Consider the following 22,655-nt stretch of genomic DNA (forward strand, 5'->3'; position numbering starts at 1 on the left):
AGAGGATGAGATGGTTGGATGGCATCGTAACTCAATGGACACGAGTTTGAACAAACTTCAGTAGATAGTAAAGGACAGAGAAGCCTGGTGCACTGCAGGTGCAAGGGGTCGCAAGGTTGGACACGACTGAGCAACTGAAGAACTAAATGAAGTTGGTACCCAAAAGGACAGAAGTAGGGACAGAAAAGGGCTTTGCCTTCTCGTAATCCTACAATCTTTAGCATGCTACTTCGCAAAGGGTGGGTAACGGAGTACATCTGTGGGCAGCTGGTAAGCATGAATGACCAGTCAACTAACCCTTCATGCTGGTGGGGTCTGAGGACAAGGGTGGGCAGCCGCAGGCAGTAAACCTGGGCTCCTCACACTAGTGTGCTACCAAGCAGAAGACCAAGAAAGTGGATTCACATAACAGACCTGCAGTTATGCTGACAGGGTGTGAAGTGGACTTAAAATTCCCAGCAGGGAGGGTCAGAAGAGGAAACAAAGGTAAGAGGTAGAAATGAAGTTTCTTGCAGTGGTGCCTGCCAAAATGTCAGACCCCAGCTGGGGTCACCATTTCTATAGCACAGTGAGCCCTGTTTGATGTATTTCAGGTTTGTCTATCCTGGTTTAGGGATGCACTACACATTTGTTAAAAATACATTATACCATAAAAAGAACTGTAAGGACTTTTCAGAAGCATACATAAAAACCAACACTTTTACCGAGTATTTTTTAACGATTTTTTTCAGTCTTTTTTTGGCCACACCATGTAGCATGCTGGATCTTAGGTCCTCAACCAGGGATGGAACTTATGCCCTATGCATTGGGAGCATGGAGTCTTAACCACTGGACTGCCAGGGAAGTCCCTCAAGTATTTTTTATAAAATGGTATTTTTCTATAATGCAATATGAACTTAAAAATAATTTTTTAATTGCTCTTCCTCTTCCTCTTTATATACCCTCTCCATCAATGCTTACAATATGGTAAACATCTTTCCTTGATTTCCCTAATTTTCCATTAAGAATTCAAATATATACTGAGTACATTTTACATGGTTTTATGAAATAACTGTATGTGTTAACAGCAAGTGTATTGTTAATACATATTGATAATGGCAGGTGAATGATGCTATAGCAGAGATACAATGAATTTATTCAACCATTTCTTCAATTCTTTATTATAGACAGTCGCTGCTTCATTTTGCTTTGTACAGCTTGAGAAAATGTTACAGTAAAAATTTTCATACAAATACCTTGTGTTATTCAAGTTTATGCTCACTTCCTGTTGTAACGAACACTCTAAAAATCTCACCAGCTTACCACAACAAGTTTGTTTCTAGCTGACATCACTGCCTGGTGCAAGTCAGGCTGTTACCATGAGGTGTGTGCCTTCAGTTGTGATTCAGGGGATCCATCTTATGGGTTCACTATCTCAGATTTCTTTGTTTCCAGCAGTCAACATGAGAGAAAGCTTGGAAGACAAGGAAAGGTTTATGACAAAGACTGGATGTGGTTTGGGACACGTCTGCCCCAGATTCCACTGGCTACAACCCAATCAGAGGCCCCAACCTAACTGCAAGAGATGCTGGAAAATGCAGCCTTCCTGTGTGCCCAAACTGGAAATGGGTGAACATTTAGCCAAATTTGCATGTTTTTATATAGATTAGTGGCTTTATTCCAAAGGATGTATTTCTCAACAGCAATTTCTGAGTTGTGAAATTTCTACATAACGTGGGTATCTATATCACTTTGCAAAAAGACCATAATAACTCCTGTCAGCAGAGTACGAATACTCAGCACCATTTTTGCTTTTCTAAATCTCCCTTCCAAAGGTGCTGAAAGACTAGAAACTCAGTTGACCAGATTCCTGTGTCAACAGGATCCTGGTTTAACTCCCACCAATCAGAGGCACTCTCACTGAAATTAGAAGGGTGAAGAAAGCAGGTAGCCTTTATTTCATTCAAACATGCTGACAGATGGCAGAAATGGCCTGTATAGTGGCTTCCAGGTGACATCCTGCATTGTGCAGAGATTACTGGCAGGGGCTTTCCCTGAAATTCCTGCACGACTGGATTTCCTAAAAGCCAGCAATAATTTCTCCTCATTCCCTCAGTCTTTCTGACAGTTAAGTGAACATCTCATTTCTTGTATAAAAATCTCTTCTTACTTCAAATATTTAAAGCAATTTGTTTGTAGACTAAGAGCTAACTTACACATCAACATAGCAGGTCTTTTATTTTTGTTTAGGACCCATTTTTTTCTCACATATGATTTTTTTATTCTTATATTTCAAATATATTTTATATTACAGTTGTGGAACTGCTGTCTTCCCAAGCCTTAGTTAACATAAATATTCTGTAACACTTCTAATTTTTATATAGTTAAGTCGTTAACTCATCTGAAATTTACTTTTGTATGTGCTGTAACTGCTAGTATCATTTATTAAATGATCCAACTGAAATACCATCTTTGTCTCAACTATCTTGATCTATTTCTAGGCCACATAGTCTATTCCAGGGATCTGTTTAACTGAGCAATGCCATATAGTGTTGACTGCTGTGGTTTTATATTTTAACTGGTTTACAAATCTAAATTCAAGAGATCATCTAACACAATAATCTGTGTTACCAGGTTAACTCAGTTGTATATAAATTCTTAATAAAACTTATCTATGTCTGCATATACTTGAACTTTCTACAATATTAATAATAGAAACATCTGAATGCTTGGCTAATATAAGGGAGCAATGGCCAATCCTAACCTGATTCCAAATTTTTGAGAAGCAGCAGCCTCACTCTTCTCACAAACTGCTTTCATAGCAAGTGAATTTTATAAAACTGAATTTGTAAAGTAACATTATCCTAATCAAATACTTTTGCCATTTATACTCATATGTACTTTATATATAAGACTGTATATAAAGGCATCTATGTAAGAGCTTGTTTATAAAATGGGTAACACTATCAGTAATTTTTAAAACTGTTGGTTTAATACATAAACTTTTGTGTTGCTTTTACTATTATTCAACTGTTTGTCTGATTTATTTTTTTATTAAGATTTAATTCACATACCACAGAATTTACCCTTTAAACTATCCAAATCAGTGGTTCTTGGTACATTCACAAAGCTGTGCATCGATCACCACTTTGTAATTCCTGTTTGTCTGACTTTTTTTTATTATTATTTTAAAAAAATGGAAAACCAAAAGAATAACTTTCATTCAATAAATATCATTCAATCCTTAAGCAGCTTTGTTGCAGAAAGTGAAGTCCATGATTTTAGAATGGTTTAGAATCAGTTTTCACACAGTTTCAATAATTGCAGCAATTTCCTTGAATTGTCTGTAGAAATTCTGAGAAGAAAGGGGGAAAACAATATTAATTTTGCTTTTAGAGGATTCTTTCGTTCTTTTAATTATATCTATACAGCAGAGGGTCTATAACTTATTAAGTCTGCATTTTAATGTTAAATTCTCAACTATTATTATTCGAATGTTACCATAAGAAGCAAAAGGTGTAATCTGGTACAAGCAAAACTACTACTGTAGGGTTGAATAATTAGCTCATATATAAACTTTCTGAAAGCATCCAACCAAGTTCTTTGAGACCACACCAGAAAGATTTATTAAATGTCCAGCACTGTCATAGACAATAAAGACTTTTAAAAAATGACACATTGGGTCCCAGGCTTTGAACCAGTTTTAATTTAGTGAAAGACTGCATTTCAAGGTAATTGATAGAGGCTGTCTTATCAATTACAACAAGAGAGACCCAACACTGATGCAGCTTATATGCGTGTGTGCTCAGTCGTGTCTGACTCTTTGCAATCCCATGGGCTGGGGACTGCCAGGCTCCTCTGTCCATAGGATTTTCCAGGCAAGGATACTGGAGTGGATTGCTGTTTCCTCTTCCAAGGGATCTTTCTGACTCAGGGATCAAACCAGCATCTCTTGCGTCTCCTGCATTAGCAGGAGGATTCTTTACCACCAGCGCCACCTGGATTTATATCTTCATATTTTCCCTCTTCTTTGGACTTAATTCTCTGTTTTGCTTCTTAAAAGAGTATCTGTATTTTGTTTTCATTCATGTGTAAATTTATTATGAAGGAGGAAGTAAACATTTGTTCATATGTTCAAAAACATATACTGATGATAATTTCAGCTACTAGAAAGATATTTATCAAAAGCTCAAAGAATGTTCCTTCATCCTCAGTTCTGTAATGGGACTAACAGGCTCTGACTGCCTGGTTAGCTATCAGCAATGTAAGAACTACTTTTAAAAGAGCTGTCCCATTTGTGATCTTTTTCCTGAGAAAATTTTAAGAGGTGGAATCTGGGAGCAAAAATGCAGTAAAGAAAAATAAGAATTAGGCCAGTATTATAAATTACAAAAGGACTGAGACCTGTATTCCTTTCTGAAGTGGATTTGGTCTTTATATTCAGCTGAAGGCTACTCATATATCACAATAAACTGCATTTATTTCTTTTCAACCTAGTCTTCATTGCTTCCAAGACACCACTTTACATTAATAGTGTTGAAGCGTGACCCTTTTTTGTTCTAAAGTGGACATATCAGTTCTAAGAGAAAGAAATTAAAAGGAAAGAAAATCCTTAAAATCACTACCTCAAAAAGATATCTGCATTCTCAGATTCAATGCAGTGTTACTCACAATAGCCAAGGTATGGAAACAACCCAAGTGTCTACTGACAGATGAATGGATAAAGAAAATGTGGTGTATATAAATACATAGTACTATTCATCCTTTGAAAAGGCAGTTGTGCTATTTTTGACAATATGGGTGAACTTGGAGGACAATATGCTAAGTAAAATAAGCCAGACACAGAAAGACAAATACTGCATGATTTTACTTATAAGTGGAATCTAAAAAAAGTGGAATTCATGGTAACAGAGAGTACATAGCAGTTACCAAGGCTGGGAAGGTAGAGGACATGAGGAAATGCTGGTCAAGAGGTAGAACTTTTCAGTTACAAGGTAAGTAAGCTCTGGAGACCTAAGGCATAGGCGCTGGCCCCAGTTAATAATATAATAATGTGTTACATACTTGAAATCTGCTAGAGAAGAGATTTCAAGTTTTTACCACACACACACAAAATGTTAACTACGTGAGATGATGGATATGTTAATTACTTTGACAGTGGGAATCTTTTCATAATGTAAACATACACCCAAACATTACATAGTATACCTTGTATGTGTATAATTTCTGTCAATTTTACCTCAATAAAGCTGAGGGAAAATACAGTTTGTAAATGAAATCAAAAGTATCCCAGAGGGCTTTCCCTTGTGGCTCAGTGATAAAGAATCTGCCTGCCAATGCAGGAGACATGGGTTCGAGCCCTCATGCCTTAGAGCAACTAAGCCCGTGTGCCACAATCACTGAAGCCCACGTGCCTGTCCTCCATAACAAGAGAAGCCCATGTACTGCATCTAGCCCCCACTTGCTGCAAATAGAGAAAAGCCCGAGCAATAATGAAAATAAATAAACTACAAAAAAGCATCCTTGAGTGGTATATGAGGCGCTTTTCTTAAAAAAGAAGTCTGGGGTTCCAGTTCAAGGTGGTGGAGTAGAAGGACGTGCACTCATCTCCTCTTCCAAGAGTACCAAAATTGCAACCAGCTGTTCAACAATTATCAACAGGAGGACGCTGGAACACACCAAAAAACGATACCCCACATCCAAAGACAAAGAAGCCACGGTGGAGGGAGAGGCACAATCACAATAAAATCAAATCCCATACCCACCAGGTAGGCAACCCAGAAACTGGAGAACAATAATACCAAAGAGGTTCTCCCACTTGTGGAGGTTCTGAGCCCCACATCAGGCTTTCCAGCTTGGGGATCTGATAAAGGGACTAGGAATTCCCAGGGAATCTGACCTTGAAGGCCAGTGGGATTTAATTATAGGACTTCCATAAGACTGGGGGAAACAGACTCCAGTCTTGGAGGGCACAAACAAAATCTTCCACACACCAAGACCCAGAGGAAGGAGCAGCAAACCCACAGGAGACTGAACCAAACCTACCCGCGAGTGTCAGAGGGTCCCCTGTGGATGTATGGGTTGGCAACAGCTCACCGCAGAGATGAAGGCACTGGTAGGAAGGTCCCTCTTGGCACAAACCCTCTTGGAGGCTGCCATTAACCCTACCACAGAGCCCACAGACCCCAGGGCTGGGTTGCCATAGGCCAAATGACTAACAGGGAGGGAGTGCAACTCCACCCATCAGCAGATAATTGGATTAAAGATTTGCTGAGCAAGGCCCTGTCCACCAGAGCAAGACCTGGTTTTTCCCAGTTCTCCCTCCCATCAGGAAGCTTACAGATGCCTCAGCCTCATCCATCAGAGGGCAGACAGACGAAGCAAGAAGAACCACAGTCCCACAGTGACTAGGACAAAAACCACATTACAGAAAGTTAATCAGGATGAAAAAGAAGAGAGTAATCAGGATGAAAAAGCAGAGAGTTATAACCTAGATAAAGGGACATGATAAAACCCCTCAAAACAAGTAAATGAAGTAGAGATAGGCAACTTTCTAGAAAAAGAATTCAGAATAATGATATTGAAGATGATCCAGGATCTCAGAAACAGAACAGAGAAAATGCAAGAAATGCTTACCAAAGATCTAGAAGAACTAAAGAACAAACAAACAGAGATGAACAATACACTAGAAGGAATCGATAACAGAATAATGGAGGCAGAAGAATGGATAAATGACCTGAAGGACAGAATGGTAGAAATCACTACCACAGAACAGAATATAGAAAAAGAATGAAAAGAAAAAAAAAAAAATGAAGCCAGCCTAAGAGACCTCTGGGACAACATTAAAGCACCAACATTCACATTAGAGGGGTTTCAGAAGGAAAGAGAGAAAGGACTTGAGAAAATATTTGAAGAAATAATAGCTGAAAACTTCCCTAAGATGGAAAAGGAAATAATCAACCAAGTCCCAGAAAAGCAGAGAGTCCCAGGCGGGATGAACCCAAGGAGGAACACCCCAAGACACATAGTTATCAAACTGACAAAGATACAATATTAAAAGCAACAAAGGAAAAATGACACACAACATACAAGGGAACTCCCATCAGGTTATCAGCTGATTTCTCAACAGAAACGCAACAAGCCAGAAGAGAATGGCACGCAGTATTTAAAGTGAGGAAAGGGAAGAACCTACAACCAAGAATACTCTACCCAGCAAGACTCTCCTTCAGATATGATGGAGAAATCAAAAGCTTTCCAGACATGCAAAAGTTAAGAGAAATCAGCCCCACCAAACCATCTTTACGTGCTAAAGGAACTTCTCCAGACAGGAAACACAAGAGAAGGAAAAGACCTACAGAAAATACACCCAAAAGAAAATGGAAATAGGATCATACATATCGATAATTACCTTAAATGTAAATGGATTGAATGCGCCAACCAAAAGACACAGACTGGCCAGGCAGATGAAAACATATGCATGTTTGCACTTCCACTTACCACATCACTCTGCTTGACCCCCCAAAGTGTATGCAATTATTTTATACTGCTAGGTTAATCATGTTCCCATTATGGCTTGCAACTGTAATTATCTTTTATTTTTGTCTGGCTATTGATTTTAAAAACTGATAAACATCTTTTACTACTGTGATTAATGTAACTATTACTCACTTAATACCATTGTATCATGATTGGTCAACAGAAAAATAATAGAATTCTGTATCACCAAAATTGCTATTTAATAGAAAAACTTGTAATCACTTTTTAAAATCCAGATGCATATGAGAATTATCTTGGAATCTGATAAAAAATACAAATGTCAAGGTATTACTTTTTTTCTTCAAAATCCCAGATATGTTTCTAACGAGCAGCCATGTTTAAAACCAACTGGCCTATATGATGATCTTTTATTTTTATCTAGTTTGTTCCATTTTTTCTATTCCATATTCAGTGCTCCCATTTCACTTCGTTTATGCTTTCCAATGTCTCCAACTTTTCTCTTTTTTTTTTTTGAAGTTCCTTCTCAAGTCTTTATCAAGTGTGGTAGAAAAGCTTTTGTATACACATGCTGCTGCTGCTGCTAAGTCGCGCCAGTCGTGTCTGACTCTGTGCGACCCCAAAGACGGCAGCCCACCAGGCTCTCCCGTCCCTGGGATTCTCCAGGCAAGAACACTGGAGTGGGTTGCCATTTCCTTCTCCAATGCATGAAAGGGAAAAGTGAAAGTAAAGTCACTAAGTCGTGTCCGACTCTTAGTGACCCCATGGACTGCAGCCCACCAGGCTCCTCCATCCATGGGATTTTCCAGGCAAAAGTACTGGAGTGGGTCGCCAGTGTATATATATATATACATATATATATATATAGTATGTGTTGTATATATATTTTAGAAAACATAGATTTTGTCTAACTAAAAAAATTATGACATTTTGATTCCACTTGATTTTGTATGAATAGAATGCTAGATTTCTAATTTTAAAGAAACAGCAGATATACAACAAGCAACAAAGGTATACTGGATAGCACAGGGAACAATAGTCAATATCTTGTAATAACCTATAATGGAAAATAATCTCAAAAATAATTTATGTGTATGTGTAACTGAATCACCTTGCTGTGCACCTGAAACACTGTAAGTCAACCATACTTCAACAAAGTATATATATTAAGAAAAAAAGTCTGGGACCAATATATTTTCAGTTTTATAAAGAATTCTCATTACATTTCCATTTCATTCATCATGGTGGCCTTTCTTTGATTATTTGACTTTTTTAGAGTAGGAAGAGCTGTAAGTAAGAATTCATATCTATTCACTCACTGTAGGTATCAAAATGAACAAACAAAACTCTAAGGTCAGTTAAATTAGCCAAAGACAAAGCATTTCCCTGTATGTACATTGAAAAGAAAATTTGATTTCTCATCTACCTTCTTTCTCCCTTTCTTGCTTACAGAAAAGAGGTGGAATTATAATATATATAACGGGCTTCCCAGGTGGTGCAGTGATAAAGAATCCGCCTGCCAATGCAGGAGACTCAACTGTTACAGGTTTGATCCCTTGGTCAGGAAGATCCCCTCGGAGATGAAATGGCAACCCACTCCAGTATTCTTGCCTGGAGAATTCCATGGACAGAAGAGCCTGGTGGGCTTTACTCCATGGGCCCACAGAGAATTGGACATATCCGAGAAACTGAGTGTGCGTGCACGCACACACACTAAAAATAATAATAATATATATAACATGATTCTAAATATAAACTACTAAGTTACTCAAAACCCTAGCAGATAAAATTAGCTATGAAGTACTAGTACTAGTGGTCTGATCTGCATTTAGTAAACATTATTAGTCAGAAAATTCAAGGTCAATACTGTTCAAAGGTCAGATTCATTTAGCTTCATCATTCTTGAATATTAAGCCTAAGAAGAAAAAAACAGTTAAATACAAAGTAAATACCCTGCTAGAAAAGAGGCAAATTTCTTTATTTTATTTTTTTTGCAAATTTCTAAAATACACTCACAGATGAGTACTATGGAAGTGATGGAGTGTCAAAGTATATAAATTCAACATATTATATTGAAAATAATATATTAATAATTCCCAAATAAAACAAATTGAGATCTTTTATATGTGTTAATAAATGTAAAGCATTCAAAAGAATTGCAAATAAAAAGTTAAAATTTTCCCTTAAAAATGATTTTATGTATCTTTTTAAGCAGCAGTTACAGAATAACAGCTAAAACTGAATGAGTTATATCACAAACCTGAAACTGTGGGATTGTCATTTCAAAGGACTTGTTCTTCACTTGGCCTGAATGATCTGCCACTTTGAGCATCACTGCAACATAAGGATACTTAAGAGATCTGCAACTGTGGGAGCTCACAGCCATACCCAGCTTCCACTGAAAATCTATGAGCTGTAATGAAAGAGTTCACAATAATACACCAGTTATAACACTGCCCTGAATGCAGATATTTATTCAAATTTACTGCTCTCGAATTCAAGTTTTAACTTCAAGGCTAATCATAATAAAAGAAAATGTCTTCAACTTAATATTGTTAGGGGGATAATAATCAAATAAACATGGAGAGAGGCAAAGGGACACAAACAGGGTTGGAAAACAACACTGTCATAATTACAGAAGGGAAAACACAAAAACAAAATTTTCCGCCAGATGTGTAATGGAGGTAGATGTGTCAATATCGTTTTCCTTTGTTTTTTCAGTTTGCTTCTGTCCTTAAGGGGACTTTTGAATCATCTCTTATCTCATTTTCCTGTTCCACATATGTCCTGCCCACATTTCGCAACCCGAAAGTCCTAAAATGGAACGTGAGTTGTATACTATCTTCATATTTGACTGAGGCACACATGAGAACCATTCCAGTTTCCTTCCTCATCTCAGTCCTTGACCTGAAACCTTACACTAGCATAAATACTGGGGAAGGTGGTTTTAGATTTCATCACTGCTGACGGATACTTGCCAGGTGATGTCCTAGGCAGTTTACATGCATTAAATGCCTCACTGAATCATCATAACATTATAGACTATTATTTCCATTTTGCAGATGATAAAACTGAATTTCAGAGAGTTGACATAATATACACAAGGTCACACGTTTCTGGACTCATAGCTGAAACCAAAGTCTGTTTGACTCCAAAGATTACATGCTTATTGACTACTGGTTGCCATAATACTTTCTAGCTAATTCTTTTCAATGATTGCTCAGTGTTTCCTAGACATACAACAGGACTGGATAAATGCAGCCCTTAATACAGAGCTCAAAACTTAAGACAGTATATGGAAGAATTTTGTATCTTGTACCCAAAGCTTAGGCAGATAGGTAAGACACAGTAGGTACTTACCAAAAATATCTATTGACTAATACCTTTTGCGACCAAATGAATGCTTACTAGGCAAACAGCTTTACTTATTAATAAAATTTTATAAAAGGTGGGTTTAGTATAAGGACCAAACTTTCCTCCCATCTTCAGACTGGCTTTAGACAAAATCAGCTACAGCAGGAAGGCCAGGCTGGTCCTGATAAAAGGTTAACATCTTTGGTAAGTAAAAAGACTGTACAGGTTCTTTTAAAATAAAAGTTTTCCATACAAAAATAGAGAAAGGATAATGGGTAAACAAGAAAAGAACTACAAGCTGATAAATATATGGAAAGGAAACAGGAAAATGCACATTTAAACCACAAAGAGATATCACTACACACCCACCAAAATAGCACAATTTTAAGTCTGATGATTCTAAAACTGGCATGGAAGGATGTGTCACAGTGCACTGATGGTAGTCTAAACTGGGCCAGTCTTTCAGAAAATTAGCTTCACTTAAACTGAAGTTATACATGTCCAGAGATCCAGTGAGTCAATTACTAGGGATAAAACCTAGAAAAACAGGATACTTATAAAGTTCTCAGAAGTTATTATATTCAAAATAGCCCTAAACTACAGATAATTCAGATGTTCATTAGTAATAAAAGAAATGCTGCACAGCAATGAAAATGAATGAACTTCAGCTACCCTTAACACAAAAAATCTTGAAAGAAACAAGTCAAAAATTTCATTATTCCATTCACTTAAAACTTGAAAAAAAGTAAACATGATATCGTTTACAGATGAGTACACAGATGGCAAAACTATGGAAAAAAGCAAGAATATGATTACCATAGAAGGATAACCATTACTTCCAGGGAGGAAAGTGGAGGATATTTGACTGGGGATGGGCATATGGTGAGCTTCTAGGGTACTGCGTGGCAGTGGTTTAGTCACTAAGTTATGATCGACTCTTGTGATCCCATGGACAGTAGCCCACCAGGCTCCTCTGTCCACTGGATTTCCCAGGCAAGAATCCTGGAGTGGACTGCCATTCCCTTCTCCAGGGGATCTTCCCGACCCAGGGATCAAACCCACATCTCCTGCACTGCAAGGGGATTCTTTACCTCTAAGCCACCAGGGAAAGGTAGTGGTAGTGTTGTATTTCTTGTATTTTGATTGTAATTACACAGATGTTCACCTTTAAATTTTTTGGTAACTATTTGAGGAGATGGAGGTTAATTAAATATACTATGGTAATCGTCCTGCAGTATATGTATGTCAAGTCATCAGGCAGAGCTGTATTTCAATTATATCTCAATACAACTAGAAAAAGTAAAATTATTAATTAAACAATTCATATGTTATGTATGTTTTGGTATATATGTTACCCTGCACATGTAGCAGAAGAGGGGGAGGATATGTCAGTGAGCTCCACTTTTTTGGTTGAAAGGAAAATTTTATTGAAAGGAAAGCGTTAGTGGGGATAAAGTTCAGGTTAGGTTTGAAGAATAACAGAACTGAAAATGAGAGGGAAAAAATGTTTTATATATTCCTTAAACACACATCGAGCAAAGAACAAATGCTTGGTAAATATTAAGCTGAACCAACTACAGATGAAGATAGTTGATATCTGGCTAAGGGGCAGAGCATTTATGTGTCTTCAAGTGAAAGGTTCTTAAAAGAAAGTATGGAAAATACAGCTGACAAAAGTTCAAGAATCAAAAGCCGTAACTTTTTGCAAAATTGTACAAGTTTTCAGAAGTTTTCAAAATACTCTCATTTAGAGTTGACTCTTTAAAAATGTGGGTTTGAATGCAGGGACCCACTTACACACAGATGCTTTTCAACAGTAAACAGCAGAGTACTACATGGTCTGCAGCTGGTTGAACCCACGTATAGGCAGAGGAACCCAGGATATGGAGGACCAACTATAAATTACATACTGATTAATCCCTATACTGTTCAAGGGTCAGCTGTATTTTATCTTATTATGAAAAACATTATCACGTAAGTCATTTAAACTTTTCCAATTGGCAATGGGTACTCACTAAAAGTTTCTGAGTACAGACAACAGTATGAAAGTATTGATTTAAAAATATTCATCTAGTGGCAGCAGAACACAGCAATCCAGGTTCAAGGTTTTCTGTACCGGAACTACAGTGGTGACAAGTAGGATTAAGCTTATTGATAAAAGAATGACTTGATAAGTCTTGATGATCGTCTGCAGGGCTAAGGGAGGTATCAAACACAACTATAAAAGTTTGAGCCCAAATGACTAGGAGAATATATCATATAGGAACCAGGACTTTTTATATTTTAAGTCTAAAAGTATTATCAAAAAGTGATGATTAACCTATAAGAGAAAAGAATCAAAAAAACAATGAATATATGTATATATAACTTAATCACTTTGCTGTACATGCAAAACAATATTGTAAATCAACCATACTCCAATAAAATTAACCAAAAAAAATGTTCGGTAAGTGGCTAGAACTTCCAGAACAGACTTCAAGGGCGTTCATGATTAGAGATATCATTTTGTATCAGTTAGATGGTAACATTCAGAAACCTAACCAATCATTTTTTAAATGTATTCGGCCATACAACTCATTGATGCAAGAAGTTCTATTTTTACTGTTCACAATAAAATGATAGAGTAAAATATTGAAGTCTGAAATAAAACTCTGGATTATCCAGAACATTTCAAGCCGAACAGCACTTAAAGAAAACAATGTTGGAATTCACTGACCATTAGGATGGTGGAACTGGCAGATGGGAAAATAGGGAGAGGTGTCATTTACTGTGGGGAAAAGAGCTTTTTACATGGGGAAAACAGCTGGGATTAAGTTTATGGGATGAGAATTTCCCAGATTCTAAACTGAATATTTACATGCAATTTAAAAACAAGACTTAAAAACAAGACTTCTAATAAGTGTGGTTGAGCCTTAAATAGGAATTAGCTGCAGAGAAGATTTTCAAAAGAATAAAAGAAAAACAAAAACAGGGCTATGGAGAATATTAAAAATAAAGCAATAGAGTTCAAATTTCTTATAGAATGAAGGAAACGATTTTAAAAGAAAAAATACAGAAAAACCTAATAGTTAAAAAAAAGAGAGAGAATATCCATAAGCAAAATGAATACAAAGAAAAAAACAATCAAGATGCAAGTATAGATAAGAAGGTAAACAAAGAAATTAGCTGTAGTCTGTCACGCTAAAATTAGTTGATAAGCTGGCTTATATCTCAACATCCAAAAAACGAAGATCATGGCATCTGGTCCCATGACTTCATGGTAAATAGGTGGGGAAAAAATGAAAACAGTGGTAGATTTTCTTTTCTTGGACTCCAAAATCACTGCAGATGGTGACCTCAGCCATGAAATTCAAAGACACTTGCTCCCTGGAAGAAAAGCTATGACAAACTTAGACAGCATATTCAAATATTCAAAAGCAGAGACATCCTTTGCCTACAAAGGACCATATAGTCAAAGCTATGGTTTTTCCAGTAGTCATGTATGGATGTGAGAGTTGGACTATAAAGAAGGCTGAGCATCGAAGAATTGATGCTTTCGAACTGTGGTGCTGGAAAAGATGCTTGAGAGTCCCTTGGACAGCAAGGAGATCAAACCAGTCCATCCTAAAGGAAATCAACCCCAAATATTCATTGGAAGGACTGATGCTGAAGCTGAAGCTCCATTGCTTTGGCCACCTTACACAAAGAGCCAACTCACTGGAAAAGACCCTGATGCTGGGAAAAGACTGAGGGCAAGAGGAGAATAGGTTGACAGAGGATGAGATGGTTGGATGCCATCACCAACTCAATGGACGTGAGTTTGAGCAAACTCCAGGAGATAAGGAAGGACAGGGAGGCCTGGCGTGCTGCAATACATGGGGTCGCAAAGAGTTGGACACAACTCTTTAGCAACTGAACAACAAGAAATTATGGCTGAAGTTATTAGTAACATAAAAACATCACAATAAGAACTGCACAAAGAAAAAAATTTTAAGACAATTTCAGTTTAAATTTAATTTTTATTTTTCAAAACACAACCTAGGAAAAAATTTAAAAAATAATCATGCAAAACTCTGTTATCTGAAAAACTATCATCATATTCCTGTGTCCTCATTCCTAGTTTTTGTATGCAATTTTTTTTTAATATATTTATTTATTTGGTTGCATCAGGTCTTTGTTGTATAACGTGGAATCTTTTGTTGTGGTGCATGGACTCTCTAGTTGTGGCACATGGGCTTAGGAGTTGAGGCGTATGGACTTAGTTGCTCCAAGGCATGTGGGATCTTTGTTCCCTGACCAGGGATTGAATTTGGGTCCCCTGCATTGCAAAGCAGATTCTTAACCACTGGACCAGCAGGGAAGTCCCTGTATGCAATTTTTATAGCCAGAGTCACAAAATACACATTTATATGTTCTCTCCTTTTTTAAATGAAAGTTTTCAAATGGAAAGTATTCTGTACACATTAATTGCTCTCTAAAGTACTATAAGGAAAAGATTGGTTAAGCAACTCATCCAAGGATACAAAACTAACAGAGCTGGTATTCATATCCAAATTCGTCTGATTCCATATCCCAGCGCCTTTCATTATATCAATACATAGCTGCAACAAGACAATGATTCATAATTACATGAAGTTCTAATAGGTAAAGAAAAGCAGACAGGTCTGGGATGGGGCAAGAATGGTTAGCATCTTCTAAATGCTAGACCTGAGTTGTCCAATACAGTAGCCACTAGCCACTTGTGAATATTATTAGCTCTAGCCTAAGCAGACAATGTTTGCTAATAAGCCTTTCTCATCTTGCTCAGCAGCACCTTGATCCATGTTTTCATTTTCTTCATAGGACTTACTGTTTTTGTTTAGTTGCTAATTGTGTCCGACTCTTTGTGGCCCCATGGACTGTTAGCCCACCAGGCTCCTCTGTCTGTGGGATTTCTCAGGCAAGAATATTGGAGTGGGTTGCCATTTCCTTCTCCTGGGGATCTTACTGACCCAGGCACTGAACCTGGGCCTCCTACATTGGCAGGCGGATTCTTTACTGCTGAGTACCAGGGAAGCCTTCATAGTACTTAACAGTTTCTAAAATCATGTTAATTATGATTTATCTCCTATGTCCCCATAGGGGGAAATGGCCTTATCAATCTAGTTACTACTGAATCTACTGTAACATTAACTGATCTGATACAAACTGAATGTTCAAATAAGTTATCTGCTGAACTAATATGTTTAGAAATTCGGGGGTATATGGTAAGTGATCTCCAAAGACAGTTTCCACAACTAATTCCACTCCTCTCTGTAAGTACACATCACTCCTCACATCAAGAAGGGGGCCTTATTTTCTCCCTGCACAAATCTGAGCTGTCCCTGTGCTTGTTTGGACAAGTAGAATATGGCAGAAGAGGTGCTCTGGAACCTGTGAGCCTGAGCCTTAGGAGAACTGGAAGCATAGGCTTCCTTCTTCATGGAATGCTGGATCTTGTGACCTACCCACTTGGAACCCAGCCACCATGACGTGAGCAGCCACATGAAGAAGAACCAAGTCACGGCTATGATCAGCTCCAACTGAGCTCTCAGGCCAGGTCGTGACTAGCACGTGAGTGAGACCTCTTCACTTCCGGCCCAGTTAGGCTCCTAGATGACTGAAGTCCCAGCTGACCCGAGAAGGCGTAGAAACCACCACCCAGCCAAGCCCAGTTAACCCACAGACTCATGAGAGACAATTAAACAGCTGTTTTAAGTCACTAAGTTTGGGGCGGTTTGTCATGCGGTGACAGATAACTCAAACAGAGTAAACACAACTAGCTGAAAATAGCTTTGTTAATAAACTTACTACGATATATGATGATTTATCAAAAATGAATTCTCAAAACCAGCTAATCTGAACTCTATTCATTTATAGAAACTGTAGTAAATACAAATAATTAAAACAATGTTTTAATGATCTATTTTCCAAGTGGCTCAGGTTTGAAACTTCAGTTAACTTTGATTTTTGTCTCTCCGCAGCACAAAACACTTATGAATTCCTAGGTACTCAAGATTTGATTTCAGTCAGTGCCACTGACATTTTCTCCCTCCTTCCCAATCTCACCATTACAACGTCTGTTAAAAAGCCTGCCTTCAGACTTCCCTGGTGGTCCGGTGGTTAAGAAACCACCCGCCAATGCAGGGGACACAGGTTCAATCCTTGGTCAGGGAAGATCTCACAAGCCATGGGGCAACTGAGCCCGTCCACAACTACTAAAGCCCACACTCTAAAGACCACGAGCCACAACTACTGAAATTTGTGTGCCTAGAGCCCGTGCTCCACAACAAGAGAGGCCACCACAGTGAGAAGCCTGTGCACTGCAAGGAAGAGTAGCCACCGCTCACAACAACTAGAGAAATCCTGCATACAGCAACGAAGACTCAAGAGCAGCCAAAAATGAGATAAACAAATGATTAAAAAAAAAAAAAAGCTTGCCTTCAATCTTACTGCGGCCTCCTAATCAGTTTCTTGCCTTTGGTCTTTTTCAGCTCCAATCCAGAGAAGACTCTCAACACTACTTATAGAAAGAAAGAAAGAGAAGTCACTTAGTCGTGTACAACTCTTTGCAACCCCATGGACTGAAGCCTACCACGCTCCTCCATCCATGGGATCTTCCAGGCAAGAGTACTGGAGTGGGGTGCTATTGTCTTCTCCAGAGGATCTTCCCAACCCAGGGATCGAACCTGGGTCTTCTGCATTGTAGGCAGATGCTTTGCCCTCTGAGCCACCAGGGAAGTCAAAAACAGACCAAATCTAGCATTGCAGGTCAAAACCTACTGCCTCAGGAAATAGTTACAACACTTCCCCTAGCAGTTAAGTCCTCTCGGAGCATAGTCCCAAATCACTTTCGTGCTCAAGCTGGACTGCATCCTTTCTTTAAATTATCTTTCAGTCTTTACACGTTTGCTCATGCTGCTCATTCCTCTAGAATACAACTCTCAAAGGTCCATCTAAAATTCAAAATGCCTCCCAGTTCTCCCTGCTGTGAAGACCTTCGTGGTTTACTCAATCTATGAATGTTCATGTCACTTTTTACACCGCAGCACTTAGAACATTCTGCCTTGAATAGTGCTCATCTGTGGATCTGTCTCCTCCCGCACCATCTACTAGACTGTGAAGTCCCTGAGGGGAGTTCATACATCCTCATGTGACTTGTAGCTCCCAACACAACACACAAGAGAACAAGAACAGTCATGCATTTTATAAACTATTACACAAACTGTACAAAAATTTAAGTCACTGTCCCATATATATTAGGTGACGATAGTGGTAAAGAACCCACTTGCCAATGCAAGAGATTCAAGAGATGCAGGTTCAATCCCTGGGTTGGGAAGATCCCTGGAGAAGGGAATGGTAACCCACTCCAGTATTCTTGCCTGGAGCATCCCATGGACAGAGGAGCCTGGTGGGCTAGAATCCACGGGGTCACAGAGTCTGACACAACTGAAGCAACTTAGTTCGGACACATATCTCATCAATAGGAAGAGGGAAAATGGCACTAGATGTCATGTGTCAATACACATCCTTCTGTTGATTTATACTATAAAATTAGCAAGAAGGAAAGCACTAAAATGTGGAAACAATAGAAACAATCATTCATCTATGATAAGGGGTTCTAATTAGACACCTATAAAAGGGAACCGTGAATTTTAACCGTGAATTAGTTCAAAACAATGATTGTAAGTATCGGAATGTGAAGCAATGAGTAACCTTAGACCTTCTGGTGCTGGATAAGATAGGATTGTTTGTTAAATTTAACAAGTTCAGACTCAAGTCGACAGACCTGAGTTTGAATTTCACCTCTGCATCCTTCTACCCATGTGGCTCTGGACAAGTTACTATGTATCTATGCCCCAATATTCAGTGAAGTATTTACAAAACAATAACAATATTGTGTTCTAGACACTGGGACTATAAAAAAAAAATTAAAAGTTCCTGACCTCAGAAACTTACCTTCTAGTAGGGAAGACAGACAATAAGCAAATACATAAACAATATGGTTGCAGTGTGAAAAAAAATAATTTTTCTTGGCTGCACCTCCTGACATATGATCTCTTAGTGCCCCAACCAGGGATGGGAACTGCACCCCTTGCAGTGGGAGCTCAGAGTCTTATTCACTAAAAGTCCCAAAAGAGGTTTTTAAAATGCATGTAAAGGGACAGAGTGACCAGGAAGGCTATTTAGTTGGAGCCTGGGGCAGATCTCTATGAGGAGATGGTTTTTTGAATACAGAGACACACGAGTCAAGTGAAGGAAAAAGCCCCATGGATACCTGGAGAAAGAAGCAGTCTGGACAGAGGGAGAAGCATGCTTGGCATGTACAAGGAACAACGAAGCTGGAGTGGCATGAGCTAGAAGAGTGTGGAAGAGATAGAGTCATTTTTTGAAGAGCCTTTAAGCCAAGGAAAATAAGACTTTTTTCTAGTAAGACAGAACTCTCTTATAATTGGCTTCAAGAAGAGAAAAAACCTGGTCTAGATGGCAAAAGTCCCTCCAGATTGACGAATAGCACGTGAAGTTTTAAGAAGGAAAACAAAAAGACTAAACTGTGAGCCAAATGCAGTATCTATGGGTTTCCCTGGTGGCTCAGTGGTACAGAATCCACCTGCAATACAGGAGATACGGGTTCAGTCTCTGGATCATGATCCCCTGGAGGAGGACATGGAAACCCACTCCAGTATTTCTCCCTGGGCAAGCCCATGGACAGAGGAGCCTGGCAGGCTACAGTCCACAGGGACGCAAAGAGCTGGACATGACTTGTGACTAAACAACAATATCTATGCAAGAAGATGGTGGCAGCAAGGGGAGATAAATTTAGAGAATGTAAGAGAGAATGGTTGCGGATGGACTGCATGTGAGGTGTGAACTCTCACTGGGTGTGTGGTCCCAATTAATCTTGCTGATTCTTATATTGGTGAGAAATACTTAAAGAGAGAAGGTATTACAGCTCATAGAATTTAAACTAGTATTAGTCCTAAAAATGAGCTATATCTGGTACATTGAAAAAGCATATACTACAAATAGAAATGACTTATTGCTATGTCAAGGATTTTTTCCCCTTACAATACTACTAAATACAAATAACCATTCTGTCTGTATTTTAAAACATAATATCAAAAAACACATCATGAACTTTGAAAAAAATATTCTATTTGAGTTCCTGGAGGTAAAACAGAAGTGTGAGGTCCCCCTAACGACTGGGGGTAGGGGGTGGGGTAACTGAGATTTTAACTCACACCTGTCTACACTGAGCCTCCCAAGAATTCATCAATTAAAGTTTGGGTTTTCCTACCCTGGCACTGGATTTTATGGAGATTTCTGTTGTGACAAGTTGTGATTCTCTGTATTCACCTGTCTTTCCAATTCGAGGGACAGCAGTTTGCCCTGTGACCTCACTTCTCTGACAAATCCAGGAAGAGCTGTTCATTTTTCAGTCTGTTCAGATTTTCACTTATTTCAAAGCAAGAGTGATGACTTCCAAACTCCTTATACACTGGACCAGAAACCAGAAGTCAGTCACTTTTTTATAATTTTCTTCATAAAAGTTTAAACATCTTTTGTTAGATTTATTGCAAGGCACTTATGTTCTGCTGCTGCTGCTGCTGCTGCTGCTAAGTCACATCAGTCGTGTCCGACTCTGTGCGACTCCATAGACGGCAGCCCACCAGGCTCCTCCGTCCCTGGGATTCTCCAGGCAAGAATACTGGAGTGGGTTGCCATTTCCTTCTCCAGTGCATGAAAGTGAAAAGTGAAAGTGAAGTCGCTCAGTCATGTCCGACTCTTCGCAACCCCATGGGCTGCAGCCTACCAGGCTCCTCCATCCATGGGGTTTCCCAGGCAAGAGTACTGGAGTGGGGTGCCATTGCCTTCTCCACTTATGTTCTACTAATGTCATAAATGACATCTTTTCAAAAATATTTTTCAACTCTCTGTTTGAACTACAGAAAAACACTGAATCATCATCCTAAACTCTAATATCATTTCTAATAATCTACTTGTAAATTATCTTGGCTTTTTCTATGCACAATCATATAACATGTGAACGAATGCATGGAAGGGATGTGGATCAGACTGAGTAACAATCCCCAAAGATGTCCACATTGCAATCCCCAGAAACCTGTCAATATGTTACTCTACATGACAAAACAGACTCTAGATACATCTAAATTAAGGATCTTGATGTGGGGAGGTTTTTCTGGAGAAGGGTCAGCATCAAAGAAGGCAACATGGTGATGACAGCAGAAAGACAGGTGATGACAGAAGCAGAGGCCAGAAGGATGCGCTTTGAAGATGGAAGCAGAGGCCACAGGGAAGGAATGCAGGAAGCTGAAACAGACAAGGAAGCAGATTCTCCCCTAAAACTTCCAGAAGAAACTCAGCCCTGCTGATACCTTGACTTTAGTTCCACAAGACTAATTTTGGGCTTTTTTAATTTATTTTTTAATTGGAGGAAAATTGCCTTACAATGTTGTGTTGGTTTCTGCCATACAATGCAAATCAGTCATAATTATACACATATCCCCTCCCTCTTGATAATTTTGAACTTCTGATCTCCGGCACTATAAGAATGTTTCAGACTAACCTTCCCCTTCACCCTCTCCCCTCAAAAAAAGGTTCAATGTTTAAAATTCCATAATCCAGTATACTTCAGTCTCAGGATACCTTACTCAAACAAACATATGACTTAATGTAAGAAAATGGTTGAGATGATTTATGACAGACTGCATCAAAGTTATTAGGCAATAACTCTGAGCAATGCCAGATAGGGGGTTGATTACAATCTGTGTTTCCCCCAATCTCTTAGGAATCCTCAAAAACAACAGCAAGATCAGCTGGATCCAGATGTCAGAGGGCAGTACCTGTGTTTTCGTTATTTATCTCAGCCCTTTCTTATATATTTGTGGTCCTGGGTAACTTCTGTGTTTAAAATACTCTAGTTTTAGTACTCTTCTGGGTAGTGTTACACTTTACTTGCTAAAAACAATTAGTTGAAAAAAGATAGGAACTCTTGCAACAAAGAAACAATCCTGAGATACACTTAAAAATTCAAATTCTTATCCCAAGCATTAAAAAATACAAACACTGAAAGGTTAAAGAGGTAAACTCTTCATCTTCAACAAACTGCTTTTTAAGGGCTAAGAAAATGTTTGCGGTGCTATCGTTGTAAATTTTAACAATTTCTTTTCTGTATTATTACATGCTCAAATACTGTGCACCTAGTGTCGAATCAACGGCGCTTAATCAAGGAAGATTACTATCTGGTCTGTACTCTTGGGGCTGGAGTGGTTGGGGGAGATTAGTGGCCACAACCTCAGGAGCAAAGTGGAAGGAGCAATCAGGAAGGCGGCACGAAACTTAGGGGCTCGCGGACACAGGCCTTGGAACAGGGGAGTGCTAGGAAAGGCTCACGGTGGCATCGTCCCGCGGCTGCCGACGGCGGGCGAAGGGCCAGGTTCAGTCGCCCATCCCTTGCCCAGCAGAGGCCGGCGGAGGACGGGACTGGGTGGCCACTCACTCACCTGGTTGGTGACCTGAAATGGAAGCAGAAAACACAATTCAGGGAGTAGTCTTTCTTGCCTCGGAGCCCGCTGCCCCAGTCCCTTCCAAGCCAGACCTTACCTTGGACTTAGCATCCAACTGGGGCTCACTGGACTCCTCCATAGCACGGTTCACGGCTCGCACCATCCACTCTGTTAGACGCTCCCAGGAGCTACAAACACTTCCGCTTCCTCTTCCCGCCCCTCGAGGCCCGGCCCACGCAGGGTACGTGGGGGGAGGATTAGAAACATCTTTGTATTAGTCTCCTTAGTCTCAATAAGACACCA

At 39.0% G+C, this 22,655-nt stretch overlaps 1 protein-coding gene and 1 non-coding gene across 6 annotated transcripts; both read right to left on the reverse strand.

Moving 5' to 3' along the window:
- Nucleotides 1-1,132: 1,132 nt before the first annotated feature.
- Nucleotides 1,133-22,544, reverse strand: COMMD6 (COMM domain containing 6). Of its 5 annotated transcripts, none has more exons than XM_081549946.1 (4): nt 22,450-22,544; nt 22,240-22,361; nt 9,734-9,886; nt 1,133-3,334 (listed from the first exon to the last, which is right to left on the reverse strand). In XM_081549946.1, exons 3-4 carry the CDS (start codon nt 9,857-9,859, stop codon nt 3,284-3,286), a joined length of 177 nt encoding a protein of 58 aa, XP_081406072.1. In that variant the 5' UTR covers nt 9,860-9,886; nt 22,240-22,361; nt 22,450-22,544; the 3' UTR covers nt 1,133-3,283. The 5 variants fall into 5 exon arrangements, with proteins under 5 accessions (XP_081406072.1, XP_081406074.1, XP_081406073.1 ...); XM_081549948.1 differs by lacking the exon at nt 22,240-22,361 and adding an exon at nt 17,266-17,344 and having other exon boundaries at nt 22,445-22,544; XM_081549947.1 differs by lacking the exon at nt 22,240-22,361 and having other exon boundaries at nt 22,445-22,544.
- On the reverse strand, nt 17,493-17,564 carry TRNAC-ACA (transfer RNA cysteine (anticodon ACA)). Its single transcript has one exon. It is a non-coding gene; the product is annotated as a tRNA-Cys (tRNA).
- Nucleotides 22,545-22,655: the final 111 nt, after the last annotated feature.

Source organism: Giraffa tippelskirchi, chromosome 12, assembly GCF_054371585.1.
Source record: "Giraffa tippelskirchi isolate mGirTip1 chromosome 12, T2T-mGirTip1v1.2.pri, whole genome shotgun sequence".
Taxonomy (NCBI): domain Eukaryota; kingdom Metazoa; phylum Chordata; class Mammalia; order Artiodactyla; family Giraffidae; genus Giraffa; species Giraffa tippelskirchi.